This window comes from Chelonoidis abingdonii, chromosome 8 (genome assembly GCF_003597395.2).
Source record: "Chelonoidis abingdonii isolate Lonesome George chromosome 8, CheloAbing_2.0, whole genome shotgun sequence".
In the NCBI taxonomy this organism is placed as follows: Eukaryota; Metazoa; Chordata; order Testudines; family Testudinidae; genus Chelonoidis; species Chelonoidis abingdonii.
This window is the reverse complement of record NC_133776.1, coordinates 49,554,412-49,574,170: the sequence shown is the minus strand read 5'-3', so window position 1 is coordinate 49,574,170 and position 19,759 is coordinate 49,554,412. Positions and strand designations below refer to the sequence as shown.

Here is a 19,759-nt window from a genome sequence, read left to right as displayed (position 1 = left end):
TAATGACGACGTCGTGTGAACGGATACAGTGTTAAATCGGTATATCGGCCATTAAACCGATTTAAAGTCGCAGTGTAGACCTGGCCTAAGAGTAGTAGGTCAAAGTGCATTATGGAACTTTTAGTGCATGATAGCACAGTTCATGCAGACAGTGCATAACCGGCTAGAACACTAGATTTACAACCAGCTTGCCATGCATTAACTCCATATAGATAAGTCCATAGTTTCTTAAATGTTTACCTTTTAGATTTTATCTAGTAATAAAATTATACCTATGATACTGTATCAAATAAACTGACCTCTGTTACAATTTATAGACATAAAGCATATAACATAGCTTCCTCTTTACTTGTTTTGTCTATTTCACAGCTTAGCAAGTTAGCCATTGTAGTTACTCATCCTGTGTGAAACACAGAAACAATCTATCTCTGCTGTTCTCAAGCAGGGGTCCAAAGCCCCCTGGGGTGGCCTCAAGCAGGTTTCAGGGGGTCTGCCAAGTAGGTTCGGCATTAGACTCCCTGGGGCCCAGGACAGAAAGCCGAAGCCCCTCTGCCCTGAGCACCACCATCACCCGGTGCCAAAACCTGAGCAGCTTAGTTTCACAGGGCTCCCTGTGGTGTGGGGTCCTGAGGAACTGCCCTGCTTGCTACCTCCTAATGCCGGCCCTGGCTTTTATATGCAGAACAACAATTGTGGCACAGGTGGACCTTGGAGTTTTTACAGCATGTTACAGGGGGCTCAGAAAGAAAAAGGTTGAGAACTCCATATCTATCTGATGTGCTTTAAAGGCTGAGGCCTATATTGTGACACAGATTCTGGCTTGTGTGTGGGTGTATATAACTTTACTTTTGTTAATAAGTGCCATATTTTCTGTATCATCACTGCAGTAGTAGTATTTTAAAGATTCAGTATTTTTACTGTTACTCTTTTATAATATTTGACTGTCTTTTTCATATTTGACATTCTTAGATATATCTTTGGATCATTTTGCCCTCCAAAAGCAAAGCCCAGTTATTTCTTAACTCTGGGAAAGAAAATTATTTGCCTTCAGCTGTTGTATTCAACCACATTTACCCTTCTATTTTCATAACAGGAAGATTTTTGTGGTCTTTACCTTTTTGTTCAAAAAGGGGAATTTTGATTAGGGTGACAAGACAGCAAGTGTGAAAAATCGGGACGGGGGTGGGGGGTAATAGGAGCCTATATAAGAATAAGACCCAAAAATCAGGACTTCCCCTATAAAATTGGGACATCTGGTCAGCCTAATTTTAATATTTGCCTTAAACCATATTTAATCAGGGGTTATGAGTAGATTATGCATTGAAGTGGCTTAATGGTTCAGAAATATGGGAAGTAAAGTTCTGTTTTAACTTAAAGAAACAGATAAAATGCTACCATCCTAAAATTTTAATTTTTTTTTTTAAAAGCAAGAAAGTGAAAAATGGTGATGTCAGTTTAATTTTCACATTCTGCTTCCTGGTCATGTGCAACAGCAGCATCACAAGGGAGGGTAGGGTTGGGGAGTGAGTATGGTTTCCAGAGTTTAGAGCAGCAAGAAATGAAGGGGACTGACTGCCTGGGTCATAATGTTGAGGCAGATTTAGTCACTGTCATGGGCTAATGACTCTTTCTATTCAGTAGTCATAATTAAACATACTTTCTTATAGAAACCAATAGAGAAGTTTAAAGGCATAAAACAGTACTGCCCATGTTGACAAAAAAGCAAACTGAAATCAGTAAGGATCTGCAAACCAGGATCCCCAGTAGTTATCTTCAGAGAGTCAGAACAGGCATGTTATTTCTTTTTGTATGCAACAGCAAAGACGTCAGCAGCGTGAACTGATGAAAGCCCTCCAGCAGCAGCAGCAACAGCAACAGCAGCAACAAAAAATGTCAGGTTGGGGTAATGTCACCAAGCCAACAGGCGCTACCAAATCTCTCTTGGAAATACAGCAGGAAGAGGCGAGGCAGATGCAGAAGCAGCAGCAGCAGCAGCAGCAACAGCAGCCGAACAGAGTCCGCAGTACTACGGTGCATATCTTATTTACCTAACCAGTACATAGAGAATTGTTACGTGCATTGTTCCCCTCTCATCACACTCCATTTCGGTTTTCTGAGACATTGATGCTGTTCCTCCTGATCTGATGCTAATAACCAGGGTCTCGTTTCTGTTTTGTTTCAACAGCATTCTAACCTGCACAGCAGCATTGGGAATTCAGTGTGGGGCTCTCTAAACACTAATCCCACCAGCCAGTGGGCATCTGATCTGGTCACCAGCATCTGGAGCAATTCTGACACTAAAAACTCAAATATGGGGTTCTGGGATGATGCAGTGAAGGACGTGGGGCCTCGTAACTCAACCAATAAAAACAAGAGCAATGCCAGCCTCAGGTAGGAATCAGGGGAGGAGTTTGTTTTTTGGCAAAGGACTGTCAGTCTTGCACTGATCTTTAACCAACTATAGCTTCATCACCTCTGGTTCTTGAAAATTCTGTACCACTGTCTTAAAATAGTGTTTAGCAACAAACAGCTTATAGGCCATCCACAGAGTCCCAATTTCTTTGATTTTTTTCACATCCACTAGGAAGATAAGTTGATTCTTAAACGTTACTGGCCCTCTGTAAATCCACAGGCTTTTGTAGGCTGTGTAATATATAGATAATATTGTCTAAGTAAATAGATGGCTGTTTCAGGCATAGTGTGTGATATTTACAATTTCTTTGGGTTAAGTAAATCTATAGGAATTACGAGCAGACAGAACAAGAAGGTGGAAGAAGAGGAGAAGCTGCTGAAGTTGTTCCAAGGGGTTAATAAAGCCCAGGATGGATTCACTCAGTGGTGTGAACAGATGTTACATGCACTCAACACAGCGAACAACTTGGATGGTAAGAAGTGGGAACGAATGAATGTTATACTTTGTAACAGTATATGAAGAAGAACATCACATTTGCACAGAGGGAATTCTGTGGATATTGACTGCATTTTTACCAAGGTGCTATTTGGCTCATTCAGCAAGAGGGCATAATTAGCTGGGAAGTGGCATTGCTATGAACCGCACTGCATTGTCTTCCCTCTTATGGTGAAATATTGCAGGTAAAATGGAATTGGGACTAATTCCAGATTCTCCGACTCTCACCCATACAGATGGTTCCTTTTGGATGGAGGTGACAGGTCACAGATGAATGAGAATTTAGCCTAGTTCTAAATACATGCAATATAATTAACATTGTAACTGTCTCTCTCAAGCATTTTTGGGATACAGTTTAAATGAACTATGTATGCTCTGCTCTGATGCTTCAGTCAATAAAATTGTATTGATTGCGGCATAAGAGCAGAGGATGATTTATGTCCATTTGAGCTGGGGGTTCACTGAGCTTCTGATATTAACTGCTGCAAAATCAGTTAAGTTAGACACTGCGAGTCATGAGGCAATGATTCATTTGCCCTTGGTTGTACACCTACTTGCACATCACAGTGGGGTTAGAGGGGCCTGTCTCCCTTTTTGTAGGTAAAATAGTAGAATATCTTCAACAATATGTTCTTTGAGTGCTTGCTCATGTCCGTTCCACATTAGGTGTGTGTGTGCTGCATGCACTGTTGATGCAGATTTTTCCCTCAGTGGTATCTGTCGGGCCAGCACTGTGTCCTCTGGTGCTGCATGCTTATGCGCCAAAATAAGGGGCACTGCCAGCCACACATCCTCACAGTTCCTTCTTACCACCTGTGACGGTTGCTGGAACATCTCCTCTTGTTTCAGCAAGGTGTTTTCAATGTTTTCTTCTCTTTAGCTTAGTTTATTAATCTTAGTATAGTATTAGTGTAAACAGTACTAGTGTAGAAAGTTAGTCCTCATTTAATGTAGAGGGGCTCCCTTGGACCCTGGGCTCAGGCATGCCCCAGTCCCTGGGCTTCAAACCTTGTGCCTCCTGTGGCAAGCCTATGCTGGTGAGAGACCCACACTCCCGTTGTCTGAAGTGTCTGGGGGAGGCTCAAGTACAAGAGCACTTTCAGATCTGTCAAGACTTTAAGCCTGGTATGAAGAAAGAGAAGCGAGACTGAGGGCTATCCTAATGGAAGTTGCTCTTAGACCAGCGTTAGAGCCAACCCACTGGGATTCAGCACCAAGAATTTCTGCTTCAGTGTGAAGCGCCCCTCCAGCACCACACGTTTCTCAGCACCATTCTCCATCTCTGGTGGTGAGGAAAAAGCCGAGAGAAGGCACTCCCTAGTGCTGAAGAAAGGCAAACATGGGGAAAGCAGTAGAGTGCACCTGTGTAGGGCCACTCCTCCACCCCCGGACCCATGGTGGCACAGTTGACTTGCCCTAAGGGCCCTTGAGTTCAGTGCAGGACCGCCTGCTGATGCCAGGAAGTCATTGTGGCTCCAGTGTGATCACAGTGCCTTCTACCTTGGAGGCCTTTGCAGCCACCAGAGACTTCTCTCTCCTGGTATCACCAGCACTGATGGAACAACCACTGGCTCCAATAAACAGGAGAGAACAAGGTGCTCCGAGCTCTTTCCGAGCACCTGGGTCCTAGGTACCTTCCAGAGGCAGGCTGGCCCTTCTTTCTTATGCAAGGTCATTCCTGGTCTGGCAATGGTTCCCAGACCCTCAGCACCAAAAGGCAGAAGGAAGGTTCCCCATGGTCCCCTCAGGAGGACTCATTTTTGGAGTCTGCAGTGGAGCCCTATGCCCATCCCAAGAGCTGCAGCCGGTACCCATTCTGCATTCCATTAGATCCGAGTATTGGTCACCCACTGGCACCTGGTCAGGAGGATAGTAGCCATTCTGGAACCCATGAAGGTTTCCTCCAGTACTGGCACCATCGTCCACCAGTCTACTTGGTTGCATCTGAGAGGTGGGCTCCCGCACCGCTCCATTCGCCACCATGTCCTGACTCCAATACCGAGCCCAGTACCGACACACAAGATGTGGGTCCAATGGAGGTAATAGGGGCAGAAGACGAGATGGAACTCCCCCCTGGTACAGGACTCTTCCTCCTCCTCCTCCTCCTCCCCAGATGAGTCCACTTTGAAGCCAGTGGCTCGCTGCCACAATATGACTTTGGAGCCCACCAGGAGCTTCTAAAGAGAATAACTGCTAACCTAGGGCTAGAGGTTGAGGTGCTCAAGGAGTCTTTCTATAGCCACATTGACATTTTGGCTTCAGCAGCACCATTGAAGATGGCCCTCTCCATCAATGTCGCTGTTTTGGGTCCAGTCAGAACCCTGTGGCAGATCCCATCTTCTCTCCCTCCCACTTTGAGGAGAGAAGAGAAGAAATACTATGTGACAGCCAAAGTACTTATACTGTCACCCTCCTCCTGGCTTCAATGCTGGCCAATGAGGAGGACCGACTAGGCCAGGCAAGCATTATCTCCAAATAGAAAGACTTAAAGAAACTAGATCTGTTTAGCAGAAAAATGTATTCAATGGGCAGATTGCAGCTGCATATCTTGGACCAGCAAGTCCTGCTGGGGAGATATGATTACAGCATGTGGGATTCTTTGATGAAATTTAAAGACTCATTGCCTCAGGACTCCAGGCAAGAGTGCTCCATCCTCTTACAGGAGGGAAAGAACATAGCCAGACCTTTACTCGAAGACCCTGGATGCAGCCAGAACAATCACTTCTGCAATGGCCATGAGATGATGCTCTTGGTTTCAATCCTTGGGGCTACCACAAGAGGTCCAGCAGTCAATCTAAGCCCTCCCATTTAAAGATATGTCACTGATTTTGGATAAAATGGATATAAAGCTCTATGGGCTGAAGGAGTCAAAGGCTACCATCAAGTCCTTGGGCCTCTAAGCTCCAGGTCTTTCGAGGACATTTCAGGCCTCACCAACTGGCTCGCTTCTTGGTGCCACTGCCACAATGGAACCTGTTCAGGAGAAGGAGAAAGGGTTCCAATTGTCGTCAACTGCTTCCATCCACCGCAGCCTCACTACCGGGATCTCAGAGAGACTCCAGAGGCCCCAAATAGAACTTTTGAAGGTATTCTGAGGGCACTATACCAGTTCCCTCATTGGATCCTGTCCCATTGTTGTTTTCAGACTGACTTTTCCACTTCGGCCTGATATAGTCTTTCATCATATTGGACTGCTGGGTTCTAAGTACAGTGGTGGACAGTTATACCCTTCTGTTTTCCTCCACCTTTCCCTCCCAACCCTTTCCCTTTCCATGGACGCTTCTTACAAGCACTTCTAGCCCATAAGGTGCAAACCCTCCTACGGGTGGGGGCTGTGGAGGAGATGCCTTTAGAATTTGAGAGAAGGGGTTTTATTCCCAATGTTTCTTAATCCCAAAGGGCCAGGATGGTCTTAGATGCATCCTGGACCCACGCCACCTCAACTATCTCAAGGAATTGAGATTCCACATGGTCTCCCTGGCCTCCATCATTCCCTCCCTGGATCCAGGGGACTGGTACGCTGCCCTTGAATTGAAGGATGCCTGTTTTCAGATTTCGATCTTCCAACACCACAGAAGATTCCTCAGCATTATAGTAAACCAGACCCATTACCAGTTCACCACTATCACCTTTGTTCTTTCTGCAGCCCCCCTGGGTTTTTATGAAATGCATGACGGTGGTTGCAGCCTTCCTCAGAAGGTAAGGAGTCTAATTCTACCCATACCTAGACAACTAACTGACTGAAGGGCCATTCATGTGCTCAAGTAAAGACCAGCATCAGCCTGGTCCAAGCCACCTTCCAAGTGTTGAGTCTGTTGATAAACAAACAAGTCGACTCTTCCTAGCACAGAGAATAGATTTTATCGGGGCAGTACTAGACTCGACCCACGCCAGCGCCTTCCTTCCAGAGGCCCATTTCCAGACAATGTCAGATCTGGCATACCCCGTCACAACAGCCTGGGTTTGCCTCAAACTTGTGAAACACGCGGCTCCATGCACTTACTTGGTACGGCATGCAAGGCTGCACCTCCAACCCCTGCAGACATGGTTTGCTTCAGTGCATTCACCAAACAGATAACACTTGGGACTTGATGCTTACTGTTCCAGCCTGATCTTCATCTCCCTTGGCTGGTGGAAGGACCCCCAGTCAGCAACAGCAGGTGTTCCCTTTGTCATCCCCCAGCCATCAATGTCCCTTGATTCAGTCATTTCTGATCTAGGATGAGGAGCCCACCTCAATTGCCTCAGGACACAGGGCCCGTGGTCCCAGGAAGAGGTTTCCCTACACATAAACATCAGGGAGCTCAAAATAGTATGCTTAGCTTGCCACATGTTTCTTCCACAGATCATGGGTAAATTAATAAAAGTATTTACCGACAGCACAACAGCCATCAACAAGCAGGGAGGAGCGTGCTTTATGACCTTTGTCGGGAAACTATCTGTTTATAGGACTTCTGCTTGAAGAGCTCCACCTCAAGGCTTCCCATCTTCCAGGAGCCCAGAACGCCCTGGCAGATCACCTCAGTAGATCTTTCTCCTCTCACCACAAGCGATGCCTTCACCCAGAGGTCACCAGGTTCATCTTCCAAAGGTAAGGGTCTTTGAAGTCCTGGCCCTTACATCAGAACCATTGTACACAGCGTTCTTCAAGGGCAAAGTTCAGCTGTGGCCACAACCAGCCTTCCTTCCAAGGTTGGTTTCGCAGTTTCATAGCAACCAAGCCATTTTCCTGCCAGTTTCTTCCCAAAACTGCACAGGAATTTGGAAGAGCGGTGGATTCATTCATTGGATGTCAGGCATGCCCTAGCCCTCTACATTGAGAGGACTAAGCTGTTCTGTAGATCTACACAACTCTTCGTGGCTGTAGCAAAGAGGATGAAAGGCTTGCTGGTTTCAGCCCAGAGAATCTCATCCTGGATAGTATCCTGCATTCAGGTGTACTACAAGGAGGTGGACCCACTCTCTGTCAGAGTTAACTAGTGAGAAGGAACTGAGAGCATGTGGGACTGGCCCCTTATACTAGCACATAAGCGCAGACACCAGAGGCACTAGAGCCAGACCAACGTATACCACCAAGGGAAAAATCTTATGGGGGTGTGTGCAGTATTTACCGTTGCCAAAAGTGAAATGGATATGAGCAGCATATCTTGAAGAACAACTGTTACGGAAAGGTTAGTAACAGTTTTTTGCTGGGGCTATATTTTGGGGAATTTTACAGGAGAGGCTGTTTACAATGGTTTCTAGTTTGACAAAGAAAATTGAATAAAGAATACAAAGTTTGTTTGCATTTTGCACGCACACCCTCCTGCATCAACACACGTCTCTCTCATGGTCCATCTTCTTCCCCTCGTATTGCAGTTCCCACGTTTGTTTCTTTCCTGAAGGAAGTGGAATCTCCATACGAGGTCCATGATTACATCAGAGCCTACCTTGGAGATACCCCTGAGGCCAAGGAATTTGCCAAGCAGTTTCTAGAGCGCCGTGCCAAACAAAAAGCCAGTCAGCAGCAGCAGCAGGTACATATTTTCTTGACCTTTGCTTTGGAGGAGGATCTTGAAGTACATTGATAGTATTTCTGGAGAGGGTAGCAAAGGTTTAGTGACAGTCTGCATCTCTGTATATAGCTCTTTGTGGTGAAGGGAGTAGATTATCTAGAATGGGGGGCGGAAACAAATTTCGGGTATTACTGTGGAATTGTACAGAATCTATCTGAGCTCTTGTGTAAATAACTTTATAGGGAGATAATTTTATGGTGCAGGATTAGTTTTAGGAAAAAGGTAAATTTATTGGATAGATTAATGGACATTCTACCATCCATGTCATATGGAAAGTGAATTAGGGTGACTAGATGTCCCAATATTTAGGCATTTGTCCTGCATCCCGACCAGAGTTTGGTTGGGACGTAATTTGTCCCGATATTTCACATCACTCGTTTTTGGTTTTGGTTTTGGTTTTTTTGCGCTCTGCCGGCAACACCTCCCGAGCACCCCCCACCCCAGTGTGTCAGGATATTTTCTTCCGCTCCCTAAGGTGACTTGATGCCATCTGTGTACTTCCAATGAACAGGCAACATTTAATTCCAACTTGTAATCTAGAATTTTTGTTCCAGGATTCAGTGTGGGGGATGAACCATAGCACACTGCATTCCGTCTTTCAGACCAATCAGAGCAACAACCAGCAATCCAACTTTGAAGCTGTGCAAAGTAGCAAGAAAAAGAAGAAACAGAAAATGGTTCGAGCAGATCCCAGTTTGTTAGGTGAGTTTTGGTACTTCAAAATTAGGTTCTTCCTCTAAGTGGCTTATTTGAGATAGAGGCCATAATTTCTGTTCCATCTCCAAAGTCCTTTTTGGGTCTTTCAGAAGTCCTAGACGTGCATACATTAAATATATGCAAGAAAGATGGAGGAAGCTCCTCTAGAGTAGTCTGTATTTTAAAATTATTTTTAACAAATTCATTGCATTTTTGAAGGCTGCTTTGAGACTGCCAGTCCAATACTCCTATCACTGCCACAGGTGATGCAAGGCGTGTGGTGTACAATATATATAATACAATTATATGCTTCTGAGATAGTTTAAGGAAGTACCTATGTTCGTGCTTGTATTATCACTTCACCTAAACAGAGGCAGAAAAACAAGATGGGGGGCCTTTTAGACAGGTACATCTGTGGTGGTTTTATCAGGAATCAGTATGATGAGCAAGGCATAATCCTGAACGTGTTCCCCCTGTGGCAGTTACAACAGATTGAAAGAGCCAATTTAGCAGATTAAAAAAACTTATTTTTATAGAAAAGGCAAAAATATCTGTTTGGAATTCATTCTTCGTGTAATTTGTGGTCTTGAGTTGGTTGATCCCTTAAATGTCAAGCTTGACTCAATTCTGAAATTACTTACCTTGAAAATAGGTTGGAAGAATCCAAGAAAAGCCGTGTGGAGATAAGAAGAAAATACTTCTGGCTGTGGAAGTAGAGAACAAATACATTTACATGGGTATTTTTCATTAAGGATAAATGGTTAAAATGAAAAATTGAGGTTCTATATGATTTTAGCTAAGTATCAGATATACACATTGGGCGTCTCTTTGCTATGTGAAGAGGAGGAGCTGATTGTCCTTTATTGTTTTTTAAATTAATTAAAATTTGATCCTCTACTTTAGATATCCTGGATCTTTAAGGATATTAAAAGAAGAGTTAATAAGTCTTCAGCTAAATTCAGCCTTTTTCTGATGTTATAGTAAATATAATCATGATAGAGAACAAATACTGCAGTTTGGGAAAATATAGAAGCATCTTGCATAATAAAAATTACATTCCCTGACATTTCAAAAGCTATCCATAAGAAACTGTTCTTTCTTAAGACAGAATTTCCAGCGTTAGTTTTCTGCTTCCATTTTTTAACTTTGCATACCTAGATTTAATTGAAGATTAAAAATGAATATTTATAACAGGAAGGCCTCTGACATCTCAGATTAAATGAAAATCACTCATAATTTTGCTGTGGTTCAGGATGTTGATCTAACTGCCCCCATAGGGTTTTTGAAAGGAATTCAGTAGTGCCTATTTAATGTAGCTTTTTTACATATTAAGCAAATTTTAACCATTAGATGGGGATATTTTAAAATTAAATCTTTTCTGTTCCTTAGGCTTCAAAAGATCCATATCTTTTTAGATAAAATGTAAGTGATGGATTGGTAATACTGATGTTCGGAGAAATACTTTATCATTTTGCAAAAAATCAAATGTCATTCTGTGAAAGCACAAATAAATTTTAAAAAGAAATTAGCAAAGCTGGTAACCTGTTTAAGGATCATAGACATTGTTTGAGTTCAGGATTTGGCATCAGGAACTTCAGAATTCCAATCCTGGATCTGATACTGAATCCTTCTGTGGTTCTGACTTTTGCCTCAGCTTCTCTTTGTAGATAGGGAAGATTCTAACTTTACCACAACAGGATTGCTGTGAAGATGTCTCTAAAGTGCTTTGAAGCTGAAAAGCATTAAATAAGTGCTGAGTTGTTGTAATATTAGAAAAAAGTGAGAAAGCAGGTGTCTCTGCGTTACTGGTATGGGATAAACATACCCAAGTCTATGTAATGATAAAATGGGAACTAAAATTCCACCTTCATATAACTCCTTCAGTCAGCTCTTCCGTTCATGTCTGCTGTGTCCATGATTAGGGGCTCGGTCTGACACTACAGTCTCTCATCTCCTATGTCTGTTAACCAACTTTCTATATAGCCTATATACCATCACTTTCATAAGACTGTCACTTCACCTACCAGAACTTTTACTCCTGTTGTCTTCTCTTGACTGCTGTAATTTCTCCTTTAATGTCTCCCACAATTACAGCTCTTCAAAATCTGGAGCCTCATCTCATTTCTGTCTCCATGTTTGAAACAGCTTCATGGTCTGTGCCTAAGTGACTCTGATTCACTTCTCTGTGACCTGTTATTCCTTGTATTTTCTATCCTGAAGCCATGAAATAATGAAACCCCCTCCCTGTTTCCCCTTGATCATTTTCCCTGAGGCTTGGTCTTTTTACCCTTCTGTATACTTTCTTCACCACAGCCAGGGATTCTGTCCTGTTTACTTGGTTACTGTAACTACTCTGCATACTTCATTCATACATATAGATTGTGGTCTGCAACAAGGTAATTGTTGATAGTTTTGATGATTGAGGTCTGCACAAACATGCGTGTGTTCCCCAGACCCACCCGTTTCACACATTTGAATCTCTTAACAGGATAGAGTTCATGAATCGAAGAGTGGGAGTTTCACAATTCCCCTAATTCTTTTTTAAAAGGGTCATGTAGCTGGCAAAATCTTTTCTAATCATGTTCTTTTTATAAACCTCTCATCTCTAGCCAATGGTCAGTCATCTTGTTCTGAATTGCCTGCTTTCATAAATAAAAATGGGGAGAAATATTTCAAGAGCTGCATTGTGGTTTAGCCACATAACTTCCATTAACTTCAATGATTTGGTGCTACCTTGTAACTTAAAGGATATTATTCACTAATACTTTCGATCAGATGCTGCTTGTTAGAGAGCTTTCCCTTCACCCTCCCACTTCCCTGATTCTTGTCACGCAGACATCAAACAGCAAAAGACCAGAAGTCCAAAGTGCAGACAGTGCAATGTTTATTGGGGTTAATTTCCAAGCAAGAATATTCTGAAGCCCTTCAAACCTGTCAGGCGTATCTCTATATGCCGATAGTCTGTTCCCCAGTATTCCGTCACAGCTCTGATGCCGCAGAGAATTTATCCTGTGTCCTCTTTCCCAACTCTGATGCCGCTAAGTGATAAAAATACGCCTAAGTTCTTAAAGTGTAGGTAGGCCTTTACAGGCAGGCCTGAATATCTATATTCTAACACTGCTACTTTATTATTTTTAAAAATAAAGATGAACATATCCATATTACACATTGGGAGAGATTTTAATACATTTTAAACTGTTCCCTGAAAACAGTACTATAATCCTTAAACTATATTAAAATCAGCATCCTTATCCACTAGATTGCACGTATTGTTTTTGACAAAATAAGTATTTTCATATTGAGTTCATACAGCACATTTTTATATGAAAACTGCAAACATTAATTCAAACTCTACTTCTGCATGCCCTTTGCTTCCTTCCCCAGACCTGAAGAAGAGCTCTGTGTAGCTCAAAAACTTTTACCTTCCACCAACAGAACCAGATCCAATAAAGATATTATCTCTTCCCATCTGTCTGCCTGCATGTCAGATGAATCTGATATGGTTATTTAATTGAATGGTTAAAGCCTACTGATGTATCAGTGATATTAAATTGAGATATAGAATTTTAAATAAAATTAGTTGTTACAGAGCTTAAATGTACACAGCCTTTTATTAAAAGTACGTTTTCAACTAGAAAACATTTTTTCAAATTACAGGAATTAATATACCCCCAGAGGGAGCCCACTTGGCTTAGTAAATACAGTAAATATAGGCAATTTTAAAATCATTTTTAAAAACTGGATACAACAGGCAGCAAATTAAATTGCATAGCTATCTCGTATTAAGCTTTCTGAATACATATACTGTCTAAGGGAAATAAACATGGTTCCTTGTATGTAGCTTCCTCACACAAAATAAATAGCAAAATAGTTTTTCAACTCTTGGTGTTCAAATGAGATTTGTACAAAAACTGACAAGTTACAAAGTTTATAATGGATGTGATAATGCCTTTTATGTCCTTATCCAAATCATTCTTCTGCAGATACTGGCTTTCCACTGGATTTCTAACATTGGTGTGCATTCTTTCCCTCTCAGTTTTCTTTAATACATCTGATTTTCAGCATTTATTTGATTTAAAACTTGGGGGTTATTTTTAAGTGTATATTGGGTTTCCTGAATAATAGTTAATAGATGAATAGCATGTAGGGATTGAAAATAGCACAAACATTTATGGTGCTTTTAATCCTAAATTTATGCCTATTGGTACATCTGCATGCTGTCTCCATCGGGCTTCAAGTTGTAAAATTGGTTTTAAACTGGAAGCTGATACCACTTCAGACTGAAAGTTCATCCCATCTTCAGAAGCTAAGCAGGGATGAGCAGGGTCAGTCCTTGGATGTTAGATCTTTGCACCAGCCAATCCTGCTTCCTGTACCACCTAAATACTAGACTGAAGAACATCTTAGAAATACTACTGTATTGTGCTTTAAGCATTCTTCCTTCTGAGACAGTATTACCCATGGTGTTGAGGCACAGTGATGCTGAAGGTGCCATCTTTTGAGAGACTCAGGACCAAGCTGTTAATGATTCATCACTAAAGATCCTATGGCACTTTATCCAAGTCTATGCATGGCAACCCTGGTGTCTTTGTCAAATTGCAGTTTGGCTAGTTACAGTCTGCCTTAGTGAATTTCTCCCACAGTTTAATTAGGCATCTAGTCTCCACTTCCTCCTTTAAGCAGCTGTTGCATGTAATAAATAAAACTGATTATATCATACTTAGATGCGCACATCCACACTAAAACATTGCTTCTTTTGTTTTACAGGATTTTCAGTGAATGCCTCATCAGAGCGACTCAATATGGGAGAAATAGAGACTTTGGAAGACTACTGATCTTGTGTAGATTGACCGGTTTTTCCTGTGTCTGTTAACCATGGACTCTCCACCTTTGGGCACAGTACTTTCTCCAACTTGCATTTTTCTTCACCTTGCAGTGACTTACAGAATCAATCATCTCAGGCTGCGTCTTCTAGCCCCAACAATCTTTCTGCCCCAGGTTGCGCAGTCATTGTGGTCTCTGTCAGCCTATAGACATGTGGACTTTGCTCTGTCTCCTAGGTGGGTGGGAGATAGGATCCATTCCCAAAACGGTTGACTGCAGGCAGCAAGCGTTCACTGTGCTGTCATTTCTTCTGCTGACTTATCTGAAAAGCCTACTGGGATTCTGCGAATGGTATCTTCCTTTCCCCGGTCATGCTTATCACATCCAACTTGTGCAATCATGGAGATAGTTTGTGGTTAACAGAGATTGGTCAAAATCAAAATGCCACACAGATACTGACTTCAGTGCTCCATCAGGACAAGAGATGCTCTCCAAATCCAGGAGTTGCAGTCATAAGCTAACTTTAGAACTGGCAACAGCAGGAGAGGGTGGTGGTGGGCGGAGTTTAACTTGGATTGGTTTGATATTGCACACCCCCTGCCAGCCCCTCTCAGCACATTAATTTTGGAGGGAAAGCTTGAGTCTGTCTTCATTAGGTAGTGATGATAGTTACTGGAGTTCTCCCACCAGCAACCTCCAGCCTTCCTGGACAAATGGGAATGTATAATGGGGGCGAGGGAGGGTGTATTTCTTCTGTTCAGGTTGAAATTACTTCCTTAAATATTACCTTCATAGGGATAGACCAGTTTACTGGAGGCCCTTCTGCTGTGAATTTGTCTCATTTAAGAGACAGCTAAAGTCTTGGGTGGGGAAGGACTTTACTTTCCAAACTAGTGTCTCCTACAGTCTCAGCTGGGTTCGAATGGCAGTGATTGTTTTGTGTTACAATAGCGTGCAAGTTAAAGGGCAGAGACCATCCTCTTCATAATGGAATGAGATTAAAAGAAAACCTGCCTGCATCTGAATTCCTATAACCATGAAGAGGGGGAAAGTGAGCTGTGAGGCAATGGCACTGATTCCCTTCTACAGCTTCAATTATTGAACATGCCTTCACTTCCAGTCCATAATAATTAAATATTTATGTAATCCCAGCTTTCCCTGCAGAAGTTAAAAAAAAACCCAAAACCGCAAAATGCACTTAATTTGCACCCCTCTTCCCTCCCCGCCAATCCCAACTCTCATTCCTAGAGGGCTGCAGTGTGCCTGTGGGGGGGAGAGGCTGCTGTTTGGGTGGAGTGTGTAAAGGTGTCTGTCTTTCTGTCATCACTGCCTGAAGAAGGCTGCTTGAGTTGCTCCAAAGCAGTTTGGCTTTGGGTTTTATTTCATTTGATTTATTCATTTTTTGGGGGGTAATCTTCCCCTCTTCCTCCTCCTCCCCCCAAACATGTACAGTAACTATACAGAGACTGCTGCAGACTTGTATATAGTTTTTGGATCTAATAGCATGGAGAGACTTGGAACTGTTGCAAATCTGGTCTCCCTGTCTCCTTTGCTTTGTAAAGTCATAAAGGGGTGGAAGAGAGGTAGTTAAAATGTTTACAAACTTTAAACTCCCTCTGAACTTTTGCCAGTGTGCAGGGGGGAAAAAAGAGAAATAAAACCTGGTTGTATTATATCTAAGAGCGCATTTTCTACTTTTGTCTAAAATAATTTTTGAGATTATTCCTGGAGCTAAAACAGACCTGAATCTTGACCTTCATCACAGTTTTCATCAAGAAACATCGAGCAGATACTCAGGATGTGGAACAACAGCTGCTGCTTTTATTCCTGTTCTCCTGAGGAACGTTGGTGGTTTTTCTACTTGATAATTTTCGAGTTCAAAATAAACATCAGTAAGATGAGACACACAATCTTCACAGTCACCTTGTTTACAGAGGAAAGATCAACCCTTCGCTAGTTTTCTGTTATGAATTTCAAACACACAAAGTATCTGAGTAAACCAGCAAGAACCCTCCCAGCCCAGTTATCTTTACTGAAGAAGGGAGAGGTTTACCCTGAACACTTCAGGTTGGGGGAAGGGCTCTCTGAGGGCATTTTGTACATTTACCATTTTTAGGTAAAATCATGCTTTTGTTTCCCCAAATCCCAATACTAGCTGTCATTTGCTGCTGCTTGTTTTTTGGTGAGGAAAATCCTGCTAAAGTTTGAGGACATGTTGGGGAGGTAATTGGTCCATTACTCTTCACATGTTTTAAAAAAAAAAAAGTAACATTGATGTTACTTTAGTTTCCTACCTACGTCCAGGCTTGCTCCCACCTCACCCCCAATGTATTTAAGCTCAAAATGACTTTAGTTTTAAAATATGCTGTCTGGTTGAGGGTATCTTGAAGTCTTTTTTTTTGTACATAATTCTTAAATATTGCAAATTAGCCACTGTGCATGTGACCTGTTCACGAATGCTACCCTATTCCCTTTTCCAGTAGCATTTAATTTACAAAAGGTAATTCTGAAGCTGTGATTTTGCAAGAACATAAGAATGTATGTGAAGCCACATTAATTTCCAGCTTAACAGGAACATGAGGGATAAGAAGGAAGCAGTGCTTGCTAAATAGACAAAGCAAAAGTGTGTGGAGAAGCAATAATTTTGCATTCCCTTTAAGGACCCCATCTGACTCCCAGGGCCGGCACCAGCACAGGAAGAAGGTGCTTGGGGTAGCCAGTGGAAAGGGGCAGCATGTCCGGGTCTTTGGCAGCAGAGCCCTCTCTGAGGGAAGGATCGGCCGCCAAATTGTCACCGAAGAATGAAGCAGCATGGTACAGCAACCGCCGAAGTGCCACCGATCACGGCTTCTTCCCCCCCCCCCCCCCCCTCTTTGGGGCAGCAAAAAAGCTGGAGCCAGCCCTGCTGACTCCTATAGAAAGGCGCCTGTTAACCATAAATAATGTGGTAAATTGGAATGGTCTCTGCACACTATCTCTTGAATTGAAATATTTTGGCATCTGCCTCTCCCCTTTTTAGGTTGGTGCTGAGGTGGAGTGAATGTCTTCATGGCAAAATTGGTACCTTTTATATTGTTGTGAAAAGATGGCATGGGCCTCAAACATGGTCAGGATCACCTATCTCAATATTTGTGGTGAAAAAGAGGAACTATAGTTTGTCAATTTGTGGTAGGTGCAGTCTGTATACAGCTATGCCGGTTTCCAGTTTGCTTTTCTGGTAAGGTATGGAACTAGAGAGTCATTCTGGCTTCTGTGTAGCAGGGAATTGATAATGTTGAGTGTGGTGCAAGAGGCATTTGAGGCCTCTTTTCACAAGCGATTTCTGAAACAAGTTCTGCTTCCTTATGTCTCAGTCCCTTCTGTCCTTTGAGTTGCTCTGGCATAGGATTTAGCCTAGCAAAAAAGTATTATAAAAGGAAATCTGAATCTGGGTTAGCCTCCCTGCTTGATTTAAGAACGTATTGAATTACATATAGAAGGAAAATGGCTCTAAGGAGATCCTGTAACAAAAAACGTTTGAATCTGAAATCTAAAACCAAAAAACCTACCTAATTCACTACATCTTCAGAGCATAGAGAACTGGGTACTATGATGTTTAAATACTCATATTGTGTATGGAGGGCTTTCTGAACTACAGTGCTTCTCTGAACAGAAATTACTCACTTCCTTGCAGTTTAGATGTTCAATCTTCATACCAGTTTAAAAAAAAAATTCTGGACCCACTGAGAGAACACATGATGAAACTGTTCCATCCCCAGTAAACTGGAATGCTCTCCTTTTATATTAGATTCATTCTTTCCTATGTCTCTTTATCATTGAGGTGCTTGGGTCAGCCTAGATCAAAAATGTGCATTTTTTTTTCCTCTGCTCTTTGATCTTCTTTCCATCAAACATGCTCAAGAAGAGAAGGGGGCAGGAAAATGCCTATGTTCAAGTTAAATCTAATGCATGTCTGTGATTTAGAAGATGCTTCTTGGTAGACAATGGTGACCCCACGTGGGGGTGGGCACCATGTGTGGTCTTCATTGTAAATCTACCTTTTATAGTTTTTATGTCCAGGGAAAAAAAGATGCCAAGAAATTGCTCTGGCTCAATTTCAGAGCATGTTTAACCCTAAAGTTGAAGGCCCTTGTTGTTTGATGCCAGCCTTAATAAAACTGCCCCACACACAGGAGGGTAAACCATCGAACCATATGCCTGTTTTTGGTGTGGCTTCTGTAATGAGTCGTGTTATATTCTCATTTCCAGTGTGACATGGGATGGACACCTCAAAGGTAAGCATTTCAAACATAGTCCCGAATCCTGTGGGGCGCTCAGCCAACAACCACTAGATTGCACTCACCAGATTGGGTGGGGTAACTGATTTCCAACGGTCCAGCTGTGCATGCTCTGGGGGAGGAATTTTTAGGCACAAAGTTTAGAGGGTGGAGCTGTTCCTGACTTCAGGAGGGAGATCTGCCTGGAAATCAGTGTCCGTGAGTCTCTGCAAAGTGTTTGCAGTCTATGTGTGTCTGCGTACCCATATGAAGGGATTTGTGAGCTGACTGGACAAAGTTTCATTATACTAGTGAAATTTCCAAGCCTCTTCTACTTTGAAGAGTTTTTAAGAATTCCTTCTGACACACTCTTCCTGGAGGAAGAAATGACCCATCACAGCGTTCTTCGCCTGGTCCTGCTGATGCTCTCTGGAGTCGTGGTCCCTGCTGTTCTAACCGGTAAGCATCTTTGTTTGAGATTTACAGTTCCAAAGCACAGGGAATCTGTTGCTTATTAACCTCCTCCTCTCCCTTTTTCCAAATCTCTTCACTCTTCCCAAAAGATTTTCACAGGTAACTAGAGAGAAAGTACCCCCCCCCCCCCCCCCGTAGTTCAGTAAGTCATCTTTGGAATTCAAGTAGCTAGTACAGGGGAAGGGTTTGATCTGCAGCTTGAGACAGTGAATTCTGTCATATCTCTTTAAAACGACTACAGGCCTAGTCTTAAAATAAGAATTACTGAGAGTCTGGATTGCAATGAGCAGTTATCTCTGTAGCTAAAAGGAAGAGTTGTATGCTCTGAATCTTAGCAGAATTAAGTTTAAAATCATGTTTCAGTTCCTTTCATTGGGTTACTGCTTTCACACAGCTTGGACAATGACAATAGAAGAACCAGTTTCTGGTTATTTATTTTCTGTCTCCCATGCACAGGTACAATGTTGCAATGTTTGGGATGCAAATAGTAGAGGAATTTTTAAAAGGACAAGCTAAATAGGTGGGTTTAAGTTACTTGAGATTTTCCTTCAAAACTGTGTATAGTCTTAAGAACTGGGGTGGGAATGTACTGAACTGTGACTGAGGTTCAGTAAAGCTTGGTGAGGCCCAAAAACAAAGCAAAGAGGGTGCGGAGGGAGGAGAATAATCAGCGGGACTTGTGCTTGCTCTCTAAGGCCCCATCTTGAATGGGACTGTTACAAGCAAGTTTTCAATGGCCATCTCACATGGTTTCAGTGCAGTTACACTGGCCAGTGCATACTAAGGGCATAGCCATGTTCCACCAATTCAAGAATTGTTCTAAAGATTGTCTAGTCTTGAATGATTTTTATGAACAAAGAAACAATGTTATGCCCACAGTCCCCTCCACATGGGCTGGCCTCAGTGTATTGCAACCATGTTACAGAACTGCTTCTCGTAATAGACTTCCCTCTCTAAGGGCCGGTCTACACTACGGGGTAAAATCGATTTTAGATACGCAATTTCAGCTACGTGAATAACGTAGCTGAAGTCGAATATCTAAAATC

The 19,759-nt window shown here is 42.5% G+C and overlaps 2 protein-coding genes across 9 annotated transcripts in view; both read left to right on the top strand.

Annotated features, from left to right (window-relative positions):
* Positions 1–15,658, top strand: part of GIGYF2 (GRB10 interacting GYF protein 2) — a 173,100-nt gene extending 157,442 nt beyond the window's left edge. For 6 of the 8 annotated variants that reach the window (XM_075068594.1, XM_075068591.1, XM_075068593.1 and 3 more), the window contains 6 exons: positions 1,819–2,031; positions 2,186–2,391; positions 2,731–2,885; positions 8,267–8,424; positions 9,018–9,165; positions 13,927–15,658. In XM_075068594.1, the coding sequence (XP_074924695.1) occupies positions 1,819–2,031; positions 2,186–2,391; positions 2,731–2,885; positions 8,267–8,424; positions 9,018–9,165; positions 13,927–13,994 (948 nt within the window). In that variant the 3' untranslated portion in view covers positions 13,995–15,658. Of the gene's footprint in view, positions 1–1,818; positions 2,032–2,185; positions 2,392–2,730; positions 2,886–8,266; positions 8,425–9,017; positions 9,166–13,926 lie in introns of those variants that run through there. The other 2 variants (XR_012656383.1, XM_075068596.1) reach the window with 2 other exon arrangements.
* A 1,204-nt stretch (positions 15,659–16,862) lies between these two features.
* SNORC (secondary ossification center associated regulator of chondrocyte maturation) overlaps positions 16,863–19,759 on the top strand; it is a 23,525-nt gene continuing 20,628 nt past the window's right edge. Inside the window, exons 1-2 of the mRNA XM_032801636.2 lie at positions 16,863–18,257; positions 18,582–18,698. Of these exons, the coding sequence (XP_032657527.1) occupies positions 18,626–18,698 (73 nt within the window). The 5' untranslated portion in view covers positions 16,863–18,257; positions 18,582–18,625. The remainder of the gene's footprint in view (positions 18,258–18,581; positions 18,699–19,759) is intronic.